This window comes from Mya arenaria, chromosome 9 (genome assembly GCF_026914265.1).
Source record: "Mya arenaria isolate MELC-2E11 chromosome 9, ASM2691426v1".
Lineage (NCBI taxonomy): Eukaryota > Metazoa > Mollusca > Bivalvia > Myida > Myidae > Mya > Mya arenaria.
The window spans coordinates 73,485,344-73,504,438 of NC_069130.1; the positions used below are offsets into that span (position 1 = coordinate 73,485,344).

Below are 19,095 nucleotides of genomic sequence, written 5' to 3' on the forward strand. Positions count from 1 at the left end.
AAGGTGGGCATATTAAAATTGCACTGTCCTTCCGTCCGTCCGGCTGGCTCTGTAACTTTCCCTTGTATGGACAGATTTTAAAATAACTTGCCACATGTGTTCCACATACCAAGACGACGTGTCGCGTGCAAGACCCGTGTCCCTACCTCAAAGGTCAAGGTCACACTTAGTGTTTATTCACAATGGAGTGCTGCATATAAGGACATAGAGTATAGGTTGTCGTGTCCCGGCTGTAACGTTCTCTTGTATGGACAGATTTTAAAATAACCTGCCACATGTGTTCCACATACCAAGACGACGTGTCACTTGCAAGACCCGTGTCCCTACCTCAAAGGTCAAGGTCACACTTAGTGTTTATTCACAATGGAGTGCTGCATATAAGGACATAGAGTATAGGTTGTCGTGTCCGGGCTGTAACTTTCTCTTGTATGGACAGATTTTAAAATATCTTACCACATGTGTTCCACATACCAAGAGGACGTGTCGCTGTAAAGACCCGTGTCCCTACCTCAAAGGTCAAGGTCACACTTAGTGTTTATTTACAATGGCTACCTCTAAGGTGAAAGATACACTAAGTGTTTATTCACAAGGGCATTCTGAATATAAGGACATAACAGTGTAGGTTGTCAAGTATGGGTGGTATTTTTTTATTTTCAGAGGTAATTTAAAATAACTTGTCATATGTATTTGACACGTAAAGGCAAGATCAATTTTTCATGTACTGACCTTGTTCATAGGTCTATGTCACATTAGGGGGCATTCGTCACATACTGTGATAGCTCTTGTTTATAACAGGGAAGCACATTAACGATAAATATAAGCTTACTGAATGGACGTTTAATGCAGTAGCATCATTACCCACAATTCCCCCGGAATTTGGTAACCGAAAAAATCCAAGATGGCGGCCATCAGGTTAGTAAACAAATTAAAGGCATCTAGAAATCGTTAATGTGCTAATGAGCTTTATAAGTCAACACAGAAGACAGTTCTAGGTTTAGGAATAAAGTGCATATTAATATTAACAAGTAACAATTAATTATGTATAACAGAAAATATCACAAAATGAAATGCACCACAGTCAGTAACTCATCATAGCAAGGAGTCCTTATTCACAGCATGGACACAAAAACTCATCATGCCTCTGTACAACTTTCACTTGACTGCAGTATTTAAGGTGAGTCCGGTGGCCGCATTTGTCACACTCGCCCCATTTCACCAGTTCTATCGTGTAGGCAACGTTCATGGGCTCTGGTGAAAACTTCCGGCAGACACAGCACAAGTCCACCTCTGCAACTTCATATGAACATTCACTCTCAGTGTCACTTGAAGCCAGAAGTTTACAATAGCCAGATGGACCAGGCACAGGTGAAGGGTGTGCATTCTTGGTTTTCTTCTCTATGACTGTCTTCTTTGGTTTCTTGACATTTTCATTTGGCTTCATCAGCTCTTTCATTTATGGAGATGTTATATCTCCCATGATGGTTGGCTTCCTTTTTCTTGCCTTTTTGGTTGTCTCCACTACTTTCAGTATTTTTCTTCTTTCTATAAAGGACTGCGGCTGTACGTCTTGACTGTTCACTATAGAATGCACGTATGGTCGATAGTGTAGATGGCAGAAGGAGCAGTTTTGGCAGGTCGAGTTATTGAATATCTCCTTCGTTGAAATACTCCAGTCTTCCTTAAGGCGCTTATTAAGTTTTCAGCACAGACACCCTTGTTGTATGCTTTGCTTGAAATCTCAGCAATGCTGTAATGGTTAATTTGCATTCCCGGATTTCTTCGCATATAAGACTGGCACTCGCTGTGATATATATTCTTAAGAGGCCGGAAACACCCAACATCAAGGGGCTGAGTCACATGAGAAGTGTGTAGTGGAAGGACAAAAAAATACAACATTGTTGGCTTCTCCCCATGCAGATAAGGTGAGGTTGCTCTGACGTGCACTTTGCTCGGAGCACTGAGAGTTTAATGTTACATCAGGGTTTCTTCGCTTGAAGCCAGTATACCATGAAGAAGCAAATTGTGGGTCACTCTGCTTCTTCCGGTGGAGTGTAATTGCCCAGTCTGTGGCTAGGCTAAGCAGCTCTGACTGGGTGTAACCATAGCCAATGCTTGCCACGTATGTCAGGTGTTCAACTAGCTGCCTCTCTTCATTAGCAGTAAATGTGAGTGGCTGACCTAAGCTTGGCAAATTATCGTATTTATTGGTCACTGGCTGCAATCCAAGGGTCCTATCACGCAGGGTTGACTCTGGTAGCCCATACAGTATGGCTGCCTTGTACACAGACATCCCTGATTCAACATTCTCCTGGTATGCCTTCGCTATTAATCCTTTGTCATACTGCCGCTTCTTCTTCACAGCCTTGCCAATGGTAGGTAACTGAAATGAAAGAAAAAAAAATTAATCACAATTGATTTCAATATTTGTTTAGGGTTATTCAAACTAAATCAGAAGTTTAGGCGAGTAGCATTGTTGCCAAACAGGAAAACGCGCCAAACAGTACGTGCGCATGTCGCGTGCGCAGGTGCTGTGACGTAATCAACAGGATAGACCTCAACTGTCAGAATTTGTATTCATGAATAAATCCATGTTCATTAAAGAATAGTGAATAAACTCAGCAAGTAAGGTAGCTTATGAGAGCAAGCTAAGAATTGATTTTGAGGGTGGTGGGGTCAATGCCATGAAACTTAGTATGAATGTTGCAGCAAAACTGAATACATAGCTAGAATAAATTTCAGTTATGTCTCTTTTTCATAAACTTTAAGAGAAAGGCTACTGCTTTTTTCAAACTTTTACAAGAAATTAATTCCTGATTGCCCATATGAAAAACCTGGTTTTGTCACATTGTGGTGCATCTAGTATTATTGGGAATGATTTAAAGGATTATTTATTACATGACAAGGAACTTGTATATTCAGACATACCTGGAGTGTTAAGTTGTTTCTGACTGTTATAAAAAATTACCAGTGATTTTTTGGGGGTCTTTTTCTGGATAGTCTAGATGTATAATGAATTGTAAAACTTAAGCACACTTATTTTAGAGCCTTTGTCCTGTCACATTACAGTTTGGTTTACAGAAGGATTGTTGTGTGTTATTACGCTGACAATACAGAGAGACCGCTCCCTTCCTTTTCCTGAAGCAATGCACAGGTACTATTGGCACAGAATATGAGCTCAGCTGATTCGTAACCTTGACTCGGGGCATTATATATTATAAAAAAACCTTTCCTCACTGCACAGAACATGAATTGTCTTTTATGCACATATTTTAGAATTCTAGTATTCATAAAAGTATGATCTTAGATTACTTATATTAGGCCTTATTATGCATTTGCATATTGGATTACTTGAGAAGTACATTTGAGAGGCCAAGAAACAGTAATATTTCAGGTTTTTAAATTATCTGTATCTGTATGTGACAGTGAAGGAACAACAGAGAAGTTTTAAAACATGATGTGAACATACACATGTAAATGTAGCTTTGTGAGATAACTCTATATGATCCTCACTAGAAGCTGTTAATAACAAGCATTGTCTCCAGCATTGCAATGGTGGCTCAATCAACTGGAATAATAATTATAATTATATGCTACAATGAAATTAAACAATATGCATGTTCTTTATCTGAAAAAGCAAAATGTTCTATATATTTCATATTCCAGGGCGCCTTATTGTCCAATGTGGTTGTAAACTTCCTGTGCATGCAGTTCTTTGACATTGGTGCTGATTGTACGTTACTTCCCAATGTCAGACCCACTGGAGTTGGGTTTTTACACGGTAAATGAAATCAAATATTCATCTCTTTATCGAATAAAAAAGGTTATGGATCTGTATGTATTCTTTAAACCGTTAAGTGAAATTCTCAAATAAATATGAATAAAATAATATGGAGTTTTGATAGCAATTGCTTAAAGGGTACCTTTTACTGTTCATCAAATCTCATAATTCATATGCATTGATTATTTAGACAGTTTTTATGCTGAAACGGCTATCTTTTGAAAAAAATACATTGTTAGTTTCATAAGTTCAGTTTAGAAAAAAGTCATATTTTTACAAGTGTATTCTTGTTGTATAGTTTGATGAACGCTTTCGGGTGTATGTTATGCTCGAATATTCGAAGAATAAGGAGGGCTTTACTAGTTGCCCCAGCCTAGCATCAGTGTCTGTGTCAGTGTCTGGTTAAAGTTTTAGGGCAAGTTGGCATTTTCAATAATAACTCTAATACCCTTCATTAAATTCAGTTCATACTTCATACATTTGTTCAGGCCATCACATAATAAGGTTAGATAACTCCATGGTATCGTTTATACATATTATGGCCCATGATTGACTATGGACCATGGGTTGAAGTTTTAGGGCAGGTTTGGATATATATTAAAAACCTTCTTTATCCTACATTCAATGCATTTAATATTTTACACAGTTGTTCGGTACCATCACGCAATGAGGTTACATAACTCCTTGTTATCCTTAAATCAAGTTAAAATTTTAGGGCAGGTTAAAAGTTTTATGGGCAAGTTGGTATTTTAATAAAGAACTAATATTCCCTTCATTCAATTGACTAGATACTTTGCGAAATTATTGATGAACATCTTATAATAAAGTCACAAAATTCCATTTTAACCCTAAATACTAATTTTGGCCCTTGATAGACTTGTTTTATTTATTATTTTTTATTTTGACATTTCGACTATTCGAAGAATAAGGAGAGCTATCCGACTCACCCGAGCGCCAGCGTCGGCGTAACCACTTAATATGTTAAAGTTTGCGTACCACCTCAAATATTTTCAAAGTCCATTGACATATGGCTTTGAAACTTTGCACGCTTGTTCACCATCATGCCCCAAACCTGTACACAGGAGGAGGTAACTCTATCAAGCCTTTTGATAAAATTATCCCCCTTTTTCTACTTAGTATTTATGTTAAAAGTGTGCGTACCACCTCAAATATTTTCAAAGTCCATTGACATATGGCTTAGAAACTTTGCACACTTGTTCACCATCATGCCCCCAATTATAAACAGGAAGAGGTAACTCTATCAAGCCTTTTGACAAAATTATGCCTCTTTTTCTACTAAGAATTTACGTTAAAGTTTGCGTACCACTTCAATTATTTTCAAAGTCCATTGACATCTGGCTTTGAAACTTTGCACACTTGTTCACCATCATGCCCCCAACCTATAAAGAGGAGGAGGTAACTCTATCAAGCATTTTGACAAAATTATGCCCCTTTTTCAACTTAGAATTTATGTTAAAGTTTGCGTACAAGCTCAAATATTTTCAATGTCCATTGACATCTGGCTTTGAAACTTTGGACACTTGTTCACAATCCAGCCCTCAACCTGTACACAGGAGGAGGTAACTCTAACAAGCATTTTGACAAAGTTGTGCCCCTTTTTCTACTTAGAATTTACGTTAAAGTTTGCAATCCTTACACTGAAAAGGGGTTGATGGTCAAGCGCGCTGTCTCTGTGACAGCTTTTGTTATATTCTTAACCAGGTTTTCTCAAAGGGAAAACTATTTATAAAAATGACTTGCATCATTGTTCGGGCAGGCTAGAAGTCACCTTATGTATCAAATTATTTTAGCTAGCTTGACATATAGTGACCAAACTTGGTATATAGGAAGAGTTTATTGAGACCTATCATGGGATTGCGTTTGAGGCCCCTATGATCAAGGTCAAGGTCAAAGTTACTATTTAAAGAAAAATAGTTAGTAGTGAATAACTGAAGTAAGGGTCGACATATTGCTACCAAACTTAATATATAATAAAATTTTTGCCAGAGACCTTTCATGAGATTTTGTTTTGGACCCCAAGAGTATGGTCAAGGTCAAGCTCACTGTTGCTAAAATTGGAAAAATGGTTAGTACTGAATAACTAATGTAATGGTTGACATAATGTGACCAAACTTGGTATATAGGAAAAAGTCATTGAGACCTTTCATTGCAATGCCTTTTGCCCCCGTGATAAATTACGTCATAAATGCTACGTCGGAAGGCAATATTTTGCTTCAAATGAAGACTTTAAACAAAAATAACTTCACTATTTCTTCACCACTTGCGATGAAACATAGGGCAGTCTATGCCTCTTAATGAGCCCTGCCTTTTACCAGAGTTTGATTGAGAGTTTAGTTTTTTCAAACACTTCGACAAACCTTTTCACAATACAACCGTCTGACAGAGCACTGTCAAAACATTATTTTGGAAACAGGTTTGCTGAAGTGTTTGATTAAACTATTTACCTTATCAAACTTCGGTAATAGGACAAAGGCGGGGCTCTTTAAGCGGCACAGACTGCCCTTTGTTTTATTTAAAATGGTGTAGTAAAAGAAAAGTTATCTTTGATTTAAGTCTTCATTTTAAGCAAAATATTGCCTTCCGACGTAGCATATATGACCTCATTTATCATGTGGTATACACACACTGAAATTTGTACAGTACTAGTTCAATATCTATGATCAGCTAGATCTACCCTTCCATGACTGGATTATGGACCTTAAATGAACCAAAAATGCTATTTTTAGCAAAACATAGAATTGCTAGAGAGTCAATATGTTGTTTGATTTCAGCAGACACTAAAGCCCAGGACAAGGACAAGACAGTCAGACAGATGTTTGAGCTCATCAAGCTGAATAAACCAGTCAATTGCCTGATGGACGGTAAACCAGTCTGGACAAACAGGAACCACAAGGTTGTCATGGACGCATATTCACAATCCCTGACATAATACTGCAGGATGCTGGGAAATAAACATGTGCCTGTGGTGATGTTTTGACATCAGCTTCCCTTACTGTTGGAGGTAAGTAAATTATACTGCATAATATTTCATTTTCAATTTTGAAAAATCTAAAGTCTAAAGCATTTATGATGATCACAACTCTGAAATTTAGCTTGCACTGTCTTTTATGTTATTATAATTTTTATGTAATTGTCCAAGGTCAAAGTTACATTATGTACAGGGAAGTCAAACTAGTATGGATTGAAGGAAAACAAACACTGTTTGAATGAAAAACAGGCATTTATTAAAATGCCATAAATATTGCTAAGTTATTCAAAAGGTAATTTAGAAAAGTGGTCCGAAAAACATATCTGGATGGACAAAAACTACCCACCCAGTAGATGCATATATTAACAAAGTGGTCAGAAAATAAAAACATATAATTACAAATCAACATGAAATCTCGAAATTAACAAATTTGGTGAGCACATTTGGAAGAACAGTATAAGGCAATGGAAAATACAAAACCTTGCCCATAAAAACAAAACAATTACAACAACAATTGGAATATCTTAAGGTACAAGGCGGTAAGTGAAAGAAACGGAGAAAAGAAATAAGGTAGACCTTGGAAAGAGCGTCCATAAAATTAGAAAAATGTAGGAGGTGGTGGTAAAAATAAATTTCAGAGACTGGCGAGCGCTTAGCATACGCCAGAGAGAACAAAGAAGAATTTCAGACGCCTTCTGATTGGCCTGTAGTGTCACATGGCACAAAAGGGGAGAATTGATTGGCTCCTGGGATAAAGTGACCGTATGGCTAATTCCCGAGATATTACCTAAATCCCGTGCCACAGACGTAAAGAAATAAATTGTACAAAGTCATAAATAGTTTTATGTTTGCATAAACTAGTATGGATTGAAGGAAAACAAACACCATTTGAATGAAAAACAGGCATTTATTAAAATGCCATAAATATTGCTAAGTTATTCAAAAGGTAATTTAGAAAAGTTGTCTGATAAACATATCTGAGTGGACAAAAACCGCCAAAAGGAAATGTCGCCCAGTGAAATTTAGCTTGCACTTTCATGTTACAATAATTTATATAGAAAAGCTTTGGCTTGTATACCTTATGCAGGCTTTAAACAGTTTTATGTGGAATAAATTACCTGACAATAAGCATACTTTGGATTTTATATGATGTATATTGATTGAATTTATTTGTTACACAATGTTTCTTGGATCATCAATATATACATAAAGAAGATTCCATCCATATCATGCATACTGAGCACATTTTGTGTATAATATTATCTGACTATAAACCTTCTGAAGAGCAAGTTAATTTCACAAAATACAACCATTTTTGTAAAAGTTCATGCACATGTTTCATTATGGCATTCACAGAAAAAATAAACATATTTGTAATGTATAAAGTAATTTTTTCATTGTTTTATCTTACAGTTTCATTCTGTCATTTTCTGATAAATGTCAATGTCACACATGTAAATTAACGTAGTGCAGCATGACAAAGAAACAGCCTTTTCTATCAGTTATTCTAATCGCATTATGTACCAAATAATCTATACAGTCTACTTGATAATTATGAATCATTATTTTTTAAGTGGCATAAGTTTTTATCACATTGTGAAGGACTCTTAAAATGGTACATGCTCTCTGATTGGAACAAAAAAATGTACCGTAGTTGAAAACAAATAAAAATCCTTCTCTCATCTGAAAAGTCTACTTGACACTTATTTCTCAGTTTCTAATAAAACAATGCAACACATGTGTCTGCTGATTGATTTTGCACCATACGTTGATCATCCAATTAAGCTTCATAGCAGAGAGGGCATTTCTTGTAAACATGGGGATAAAATCAACTCTCTGATAGAATTTGCGTTTATTTTTTAATTCAGGGGGGGGGGGGATTTTTGTCCCTGACCTGGGGTTTGATTAAAATTCCTTGGGATTTTTTCACCCACTGGGAAATATGGCTTGTATGAGGTCACATGTAAAGGTCTGGTGAAAAAACTTATTGCTAAGAATTTTGTATTGCATGATGAAGGCAAACGCAGCAATTTTGGTGATACCGGTGTTTGGCAAACCACAAAGTGAAAAGTACATTAGGATAATTAATTCAGATGTTAAAATTTATGATGTCTTACAAATATAAGTGCCCACAAAAAGTCAACTTTGATACTGCATTTATTTGACACTATAGTAAAATCAACCTGATACTGAAAATGAAAAAAGTAATGATGGAGAAACTCTTGAAGTTTTTTTTATTCTTCTATTATATTTTGAATAAATGATTTTGACCGTTTGTTGTTACTGATAAATGTTTATCTTTATGTTGCATTTGGTAATATTTCAGACCCGCTGGTTGAGTTGGTTGCCCCACTGAAGCATGTTGCAGGAGACAATCACAGTGTCAGACGCCTATGACATCAGTCATGGCAAGACCCACCATTCCCTGCACCTAAAAAGGTTTCCCCTGACAATGGTGCAGAACACACAATCATCTTTGACATCAAGTCCAGTTATGCTAAACTCACTGTGAAAGGTTTGCTTTTTGTGTGACTTTTTTCACTTTTACACTGAAATTCGTATCAAGAGTTCATGCAAAATTAAATATCTAAATGCAAAACCAGTATTGTCAAAGTGCACTTTTGTTCAGCTTTAAGTTTTACCTCATTTGCATTTAAAACTAATAACCAATGAATCATGACTGCATGTAGGCTCGGGACAGTTGTCCGCTCTGATGCTGCCCAGAATACACTGACTCTAGGAAACAATGTCAGGAAAGCCACACTCTGGGTGCAGTATTTTTTTAGTTATTGACCTTTGTTAATATCATACTTATTTTTTGTCCAAAGCATGACTAAAAACGTTTTAAAGGTTTATACTTTAAACTCCTTATACAGAATGATCTCATAAATCTGGCTGCAGTATTTTTTTAGTTATTGCTTTATTAATTTTTTGTTATCCTTGGTCGTAAGGGGTTGTTGATACAGTTTATATGGGATATGGTAGTGTGACTGCTTTTGTTCTTACCTTAATTATTAGTTGTAGTCTTTGTATGTATGAAGTTAGATTACACTGAGGTTAAGATGTCCGTTCTCCCACCTCAGATAAGTAGATCAAATAATTTAACCATGCTAGATATTCTTATTTTGCCCACGGGCGAAGATAAAATGCCCGTATGGAACTCCTTTCTAATGGTCACAACATTGTAATTATCTCCCTTGTTGAAGACTGTCGTCAGTAGCATCAAGGAAATCTTGTCTTGTGGTAATATTTAGAACGCTAATTAATTATTTCTCGCTTTAAATGTCACCATAAAACAGTTTTCACGTACCATTTAAGAAATAATGCTTTATTCTTCTTAGAACTATTTAGAAAGACCGATTTTAATATTAACATGAACTGTATCACTGCGCGCATATCCATGACAACCATGAACTATCGCATATCCATACGCAATTATTTTCATTAAGCACAAAAGAGTTCCAGCAAAAAATACATTTTTACTTGATTTTGTTTAACTGAAGTGGGAGAAAAAGCATCTACCATAGCCGCTCGTGTAAGATGGTTTCATCCCGACCTCGCGCAGGGTGTTTTGTGGAAACTTGGTTAACCTCGTTTCCGCAAAACACCCTACGCTCGGGTCGGAATGGATCTATCTTACACGAGCGGCCATGGAAGATATTTATAATCCTTTGATCAAATTAAAGTAAGGATTGATCAAATTACTGGGTATTCAAATATGCAATTGAACAGCTCCATTTATACATTTCTAAATGCTGTATGATTGTATGTAGGGCATTTAGGATTATATCAAAGAAATAACTGTACATTTTAGCGCCAAAGTCCTGTAATTCAAGCCATTGCAGAAAACGGAACATCAGGCACTTAGCAGTTCTACCTGAACACAGCCCCATCCAGCATGATTTAGGCTGTAGAACTATACAATAGTATCAGTGGATCAACCTGTCTGAGAGGGGTGACATACAGACTGAAGATGGTGGGTTGGGGATATAAAAGTTTTCACAAGATATATTTTTAACTTAAGTTTACTTATTATTCCCTGGCAGTTTTGGGAGGGGGTATAGTATTGGCATGGTTGATCTGTCAGAAACCGTCGGGAACCATTTCGTTAGTGATTGGTAAAATCATGTTTAAACTTGGTCAGAACGTTTCCCTTGAAACCTTGATCGCTTGTTAAAGAAGTTCACATCAAATCAAAAACTAGGTCACAAGGTCAAAAGAACAACTTTATCAGATTGTTGATGTCTTGGACAAATTTAAGTCTCATGTGATGAAAAATTGTATATCTTGGTAAAATCTTGAAAGTTCTTTGTGAGAAATCATATCATTGGATCAAACATTGGTTATGATTGGCCGATTATGTTCAAACTTGGAAAGAGTGTTACCCTCCAAGACATCTCATTGCATTTTAAGTGGCTAATTTTGTTAAAAAAACTGGGTCATTAGTTACAAAAAGAGGCAGTTTATCTGCTCCAATCTTCATTAAACTTAATCATAATATTTGTCTCAATAAAATCTTAAAAAATAGTTTGAAACTAGGTCAGATGAGCTCAAAAACTAGGTCACTAGGTCTAATCGAAGAAAAAAAACTTATTTTTGTAATATATCCATCCAATCTGCACAAACTTAATCAGAGTACTTGCCTTGATGAAATAATTATATAAATTATTATTTTATTTTGTCCAGGGCAAGTGTGTTGTGCAGGTTGTTAACCAGTATTTGGAGAATGTGCCATACAAACTGAACAACATAGGGCAGTGGAAGTTTTTTGTTATTAAAATTGATAAAAAGCTGAGAAAGGTTCCCCTGATACTTTATAAATGCAAGTTTAGAAAATATTACCATCAATATCAAATATTTCTGACTAAGGTTCATTCCATTTATTTGATTTACAAGGTGCAGTCAAAAAGTTCCCTGACTATGACGATATTTGTCACACATAAATCCTATCAACATTTTTACATTTTGTAAGCAAAATTATTTACAAAGCATCCATATCTTGATAGAAAAATATGTTTTTTATAGTATATAACCTACGCTACGGATCACTTTGAATTATTAACGATTGTAAAAAAAAATCACTGTTATTAAAGCTAGATATGCAATATTTTGGCGTTGTTTGATGACGTAAATTTACATGACGTCACATCAATGTCATTTCTAAACACACGCCCAAAACAAACATCATCGCTTAAAATATATTGAATTAGTATGCATTGTTTGAAGCCATGGAAGAAATCGCCAGTGAAGAAACATCAACGTCATCCGATCGAACGGACCAACGGACAGTCATTAAATACTCTGTGACCGGAAATGATAACAACGGACACATGAAAATTTATAAATCTGGTGTATGGATTATGTAAATGTTCGTGGACACTCGTATTGGATTGGCACAAGCATTTCCAGGACTCTTGTGACGACATAACTGACAATAAGGGAACAGCAGGGTGGCAGTTTCGAGTAGATCGGCAGAAATCAATCGACGAAATAGCGGATGTGTCGGATTAAGCCATGGAAATATATATAACATCTTGACAATTATTTATTTCTAATTAATTTCAGGCATTTCTTATGATATGATTTAGGTTCACATTGAGTTAACATATGTTTGTGACATTTAAGCCGTGCAGAGACATCTCACTAACACATTGAGAAAGAAACGTCTGGACTGCGAAATTTTATCTTTCATCAGGACAATGCTCCTGCACATCGGGTTGAAGACGCATAAAAAACAATAACTTTTGGGGGTATAAAAGACTGCATTAGCTGCCTTATAGTGTCGACCTAGCGCCTTTGGACTTTTGTGTATTTCCAATATTAAATGCCGTATTACGAGGTCGCAGATTTGAGTCTGAAGAAGAAATGAAATTTTCCATCAGGTCGACCGTAAGGGGGACCGTAAGCAGCTGCGAAAAGGGGTGGTACACAGACAGTTTTAATAAGTGTGTAGATTGGCACAGAAAATGTATTTAATTTCAAGGGCAATATACTTTGAAAAACATTGACTAGTATACAAGCGCCTACGCTGACGTGACGTTAACAGTACGTCATTTCCGTACGAAGTGATCCGTACGAAGTGAGATGTGTTTATTTGCTGTGTAAAACTTGATTGTTTTATGTGTTATTTAAAAGTAATATATGTTCAGTCCTGTAGAATTTAGTTTTTGCTTTAGTTTGATGCAATTTTTGTGTCGTCTGAAAAGACGACATATAGGGGTTACTTTTGTCGTCGGCGGCGGCGTCCGCGTCCCATTTTCGCTTGTCCGGGGTATATCTCCTAAACTATTAGTGGTATCAACTTGAAATTTCATATGTAGATAGATCTAATTGAGGGCAAGTGCAGTGCACAAGAACTGTTGCTTCCATATTTTTAGAGTTATTTCCCTTTGTTATTTTTCATGCTTAAAGTTTTGTCCGGGGCATATCTTGTAGAATATAAGAGTTATCAACTTGAAACTTCATATTTAGATAGATCTCATAGAGGGCAAGTGCAGTGCACAATAACAGTAACTCTTGCTGCCATATTTTTAGAGTTATTGCCCTTTGTTAATTTTCATGCTTAAAGTTTTGTCCGGGGCATATCTTGAAGAATATAAGAAGTATCAACTTGAAACTTCATAGCTAGATAGATCTCATTGAGGGCAAGTGCAGTGCACAAGAACCGTAACTCTTGCTTTCTTAGTTTTAAAGTTATTGCCCTTTGTTATTTTTCATGCTTAAAGTTTTGTCCGGGGCATATCTTGAAGAATATAAGAGGTATCAACTTGAAACTTCATAGCTAGATAGATCTCATTGAGGGCAAGTGCAGTGCACAAGAACCGTAACTCTTGCTGCCATATTTTTAGAGTTATTGCCCTTTGTTAATTTTCTTGCTTTAAGTTTTGTCCGGGGCATATCTCGTAAACTATAAGAGGTATCAACCTGAAACTTCTTCCGTAGGTATATCTGATTGAGGGAAAGTGCAGTGCACAAAAACCGTGACTCTTGCATCTATATGTTTAGAATCATTGCCCTTTGTTAATTTTCATGCTTAAAGTTTTGTCCGGGGCATATCTGTTGGTGAATTGGTGTCTTACTTCAGCCATCATAAACCGGTCTGGACAGCAGTTTAGACAGAAGCAAGACAGAGATGCTCATTTCACACCTGAAAACGTATTAATCCATTATCTTCAAATTATTTCTCAATGTCATTGACTTCAGTATTTATTGTGCTCATTTTTGCTTATATAACCAATTGCTTGCTCCTGGCTTAATGTTGTTACCTTCAGTTCAAATGCCACCTACACTTGAAAGTTAAATGGCAACATCATTTTCTATAAATGAATAAAATGCCAATCTAACAGCTATAATATTGACAGTAAATAATTCGTCAGGCGACACATCCGACTCGCGGAGTTCTAGTATTTTTTCTAATCCCAAAAATGACAACAGTACAAAGGCAGTCCAGGAACTTTTTGACTGCACCTCGTACAACTTAAGCTCTGTACATTATTTATTGTTTATACTATGTAACCAAGTTTAAACTTTCTTTATTCATGTTACAGGAGATAAATGGACTTCCTTGACATTGTGCACTGCACAAATATGGTGATGAGTCGAAAGGTAGAAGTGGAAACTTGTTGGAAACAGAAGGACAAACAGAGTCTGACTTGAAGTAAGTTGAAGACAGAATGTCAAGCAGAGACTGGACATGGAGATGGACACACAGAGACTGGCTGTGGGGAGGGAAGGACAAGCAGAGACTTGTCATGGATACAGAATGGCAAACAGAGACTAGACATGGAGACCATATGACAAGTAGAGTCTAACCTTGGGGACCAGACAACAAGTAGAGAATGGACATTGAGACAGAAGGTCAAGCAGAGGCTGACCATTGAGACAGGAAGTAATGTAAAGACTGACCTTGGATACATAAGGACAAGCAGAGACTGGCTGTGGTGACCAAAAGACAAGCAGTGGCTTACCATTGAGACAGGAGGACAACCAGACACTAACCATGGATACTTAATAATAAGCAAATGTTTGCCATAGAAACAGGATAAGTAGAGACTTACCATGGAGACGGATAGACAATCAAAGACTTACCACAGAGACAGCTCAAGCAGAGGCTGGCTATAGAGACAGAAGGCCAGCAAAGACTTGCCATGGAGACAGAAGAACAAGGAGGCACTGGACAAAAGGACTAGCAGAGGCTTGCCATATAGACAAAATGGCATGCAGAGACTGGCATGAGAAAGGATTTACAAACAGAGGCTTTAAACAAAAGGCAATATAATGATCGATTATTAATTGCTTAATTATTATTTAAGCACCAATGTTCCCTTACAATTTTGTTTGTAGATTTCTATATATACAAATTTACATTATTAATTCAGGAAGCAACAATGTTCATTGTTTACAAGTTACAGAGCATGAGACGACAGGCTCTAGTTTTTGTCTTACATTTAGTAGTGTATACCTGTGTAAAATAAACACAAAGAAAGATATCAAAAAAAAAAAAAATCACTTTTAAACCACAAACATGAGAAGTTAAGAATGAATCATTTAGCATGGAATTACAAAGAAAATTTGAAATAAGGTACTGTAGCGACTTATTGACTTGATAAGATAATGACTACAAAACTTAACATAGTAACACATAAACATTTTAACATAAACAAGCATTAACAAGAAATAAGTAAATTTGTTGACAGCGGTTACGTCCCTTGTTTCTATAATCCATTGTTCAAATTTCACTATCGATTGTTGTTGATGATGTAGGCCTTTCTGATCAATTATCGATTATAATCAATCATCGGCACAACACTAATGCAGGGCCTGGCCATGGAGACAGAAAGACACACAGAGACTGACCATGGAGACAGGGCATGCATAGACTGGCCTTGGAGACAGAAGTACACTCGGAGACTGACCATGGTGACAGGACATGCAGAGACTGGCCATGGAGACAGAAGTACACTCAGAGACTGACCATGGAGACAGAAGTACACCCAGAGACTAGCCATGGTGACAGGACATGCAGAGACTGACCATGGAGACAGGAGTAAACCCAGAGAGAGGACATGCAGAGACTGACCATGGAGACAGGACATGCAGAGACTGGCCATGGAGACAGAAGTACACCCAGAGACTGACCATGGAGACATGACATGCAAAGACTGGCCATGGAGACAGAAGTACATCCAGAGACTGACCATGGTGACAGAAGGACACCAAGAGACTGACCATGGAGACAGAAGGACACCAAGAGACTGACCATGGAGACAGAAGGACACCCAGAGACTGGCCATTGGGACAGGACATGCAGAGGCTGGCCATGTAGACAGAAGACATGCAGAGGCTGGCCATGTAGACAGAAGACATACAAAGGCTGGCCATGTAGACAGAAGACATGCAGATGCTGGCCATGGAGACAGAAGACATGCAGAGGCTGGCCATGGTGACAGAAGGACATGCAGAGGCTGGCTATGGTGATAGAAGGACACACAGAGGCTTGCCATGGAGACAGAATACATGCAGAGGCTGACCATGTAGACAGAAGACATACAGAGGCTGGCCATGTATACAGAAGACATGCAAAGGCTGGACATGTAGACAGAAGACATGCAGAGGCTGGTCATGGTGACAGAAGGACGTGCAGATACTGGCCATGTAGACAGAATGACATGCAGAGGCTGGCCATGGAGACAGAAGTACAACCAGAGGCTGGCCATGGAGACAGAAGACATGCAGAGGCTGGCCATGGTGACAGAAGGACATACAGAGGCTGGTTATGGAGACGGAAGGACACACAGAGACTGGCCATGGAGATTGAAAGACATGCAGAGGCTGGCCATGGAGACGGAAGACATGCAGAGGCTGGCCATGTAGACATAAGACATGCAGAGACTGGCCATGTAGACAGAATACATGCAGAGGCTGGCCATGGTGATAGGACATGCAGAGGCTGGCCATGGAGACAAAAGGACACACAGAGACTGGCCATGGAGACAGAAGGACATGCAGAGGCTGGCCATGGAGACGGGATGACACACAGAGGCTGGCCATGGTGACAGGACATGCAGAGACTGGCCATGCAGACAGAAGAATATGCAGTGACTGACCATGGAGACAAAATGACATGCAAAGACTGGCCATGGAGACAGAAGGACATGCAGATACTGGCCATGGAGACAGAAGAAAATGCAAAGACTGGCCATGGAGACAGGACATGCAAAGACTGGCCATTGGGACATAACAAGTAGAGACTTGCCATGGAGACAGGACACACAGAGGCTGGCCATGGAGACAGGGAGACAAGCAGTGGATTGCCATGGAGATTGTCAACAGACTTACCTGAAATCTTACTTGATGTAAAACATAAACAAGTTTGATATTGCTTAAAATTATGGCTATGAATAGGTTGTATTTATTAAAAGCATATTTTTATGTTCTAAGCAATAAACTGAGTTGAGAATTAGTGTTACTCGGCAATACATGATAGCTTGAAGTAAGATTTGTATTGGTCCCAGATGATACATACAAATGTAATTTCTCTTTAATAATGTTATACTTTTTATTGAGAACAGTCCATAATCATATGGCCCCAATTTCTCGAAACTTTTTAAGTGTAACAGGCTTTAATAAAGTCACTTATTTCAATTACTGAAAAGGAATTTTGATAAATGAAAAATGGTTTATTCTGATAATCATACATATTATTCCTTCATAATTTCTAAAAAATCTTGTCGATATAACACTTTTATAGAACAACAAAAACAGATTAGCTGAATCCTGTTATAAGGGACTTGAGAAGTTTCAAGAAATTGGTGTGTAAAAGATATTCCTTTTAACCTTACTGAATTCATTCATGATTTGAATTGAAGAAATTAAGTTCATAAGACAGATTAAAAATAAAAGGTGCACATGATTTCCAAAGAATTGTGATAACTCCAAGTAATTGGAAGTTTTCAAAATTTGAATGAGTTATATATAAATGAATTTAAGGACACTAAATAAGTATGTACATAAACTGGAAAAGGGTGATTTTATCAACCATCATGCCCCCTGTGCATCGATTACTAATTTATGAGTATTCCATAGGGTTCAGGATATTGAAGACAAACATTTCATCTTTAAAACAAAATAAGTTTTCATGAAACTTTCGACTTTAAAGACTTAAGAACAAACATTTCCTCTTTCTACTTCAAACCTGCGTTTCATGAGTATGCTGTTCCTGGCCTTAAAAACAGCATGAGTATTTAAATCACCTCACGGACAAACATTTCCTGTTTCCTCTTCAAACCTACGTTTCATGAGTATGCTGTTCTTGGCCTTAAAAACAGCATGAGTATTTAAATCACCTCACGGACAAACATTTCCTGTTTCCTCTTCTCACCTGCGTTTCATGAGTATGTTGTTCTTGGCCTTAAAAACAGTATGAATAATCACTTCACGGACAAACATTTCCTCTTTCTACTTCAAACCTGCATTTTCATGAGTATGTTGTTCTTGGCCTTAAAAACAGTATGTGTAATCACCTAACGGACAAACATTTCCTGTTTCTCTGTTGACATTGACCTTTAAGACAATATAGGGTAATCTCGAAGTCAAAAAAACAATGTGGTAGATCTAAACTCAGATCAAGAGAAACTAAATATATGATCCGATGTTAACTTGATTTATACTGCAATAAGATACTGTGGATTATTTCGAAATCCTTCAAGATATGCCCATGGCCGCCCCCTACTTGCACAATCAGGAATCTGGTCCAGTGTGCCCCTGGCAGTGCCGTGGGGCGGGCACACTCCAAGCCTGTCTCGGTGGCATCGTTCGCGCTCCGGAGCAAGAGTCAACTTACTTGGATCTGAATGATTTTGAACTATAGCAAAACAATAAAAACATATCTTTCAAATTAATTTTGTAACCATGAATTATTGAATAATACAGTACATGTATAAAAATCTAGATCGTTTGTAGAATGGACGTTTTATCTATTTATTGTTGTTATCCGGGAACGAATCCAATCGGATTTAGGAACCCACTTATTACTCGCATGTATTTGATTCATTGTATGCATAATGGAATATACTGGATAAGGGGTTTATATTTTAAATCTGATGAAATTGATCCAACAATGCCGAAGCTATAAAGACTTGAACAAGAAAATGTACGGAAATTCAAGGGAAACAGATTTTGTATTACAGGAATCCACGCACATATATTTTTCGAATTTACGACGAATTTTAAGGCGTTCTGTTTATGCACATATGTTGTGTTGTTTTATTTTGTGTGCAGAAAAGGTACAAAACTTTATTTCAGAAATCCACAACTTCCATACACACCC

General features: G+C 37.3%; 1 protein-coding gene across 2 annotated transcripts; it reads left to right on the top strand.

Moving 5' to 3' along the window:
• Positions 1–2,693: 2,693 nt before the first annotated feature.
• LOC128202974 (paternally-expressed gene 3 protein-like) lies at positions 2,694–17,226 on the top strand. 2 transcript variants are annotated; one of them, XM_052904191.1, is made up of 5 exons: positions 2,694–3,151; positions 3,664–3,778; positions 6,574–6,800; positions 9,094–9,282; positions 14,315–17,226. In XM_052904191.1, the coding sequence occupies exon 5, from the start codon at positions 16,223–16,225 to the stop codon at positions 16,820–16,822; it is 600 nt and encodes a 199-aa protein (XP_052760151.1). In that variant the 5' UTR covers positions 2,694–3,151; positions 3,664–3,778; positions 6,574–6,800; positions 9,094–9,282; positions 14,315–16,222; the 3' UTR covers positions 16,823–17,226. The 2 variants fall into 2 exon arrangements, with proteins under 2 accessions (XP_052760151.1, XP_052760150.1); XM_052904190.1 differs by lacking the exons at positions 2,694–3,151; positions 3,664–3,778; positions 6,574–6,800; positions 9,094–9,282 and adding exons at positions 9,339–9,536; positions 10,582–10,743.
• The last annotated feature ends 1,869 nt before the right edge of the window (positions 17,227–19,095 follow it).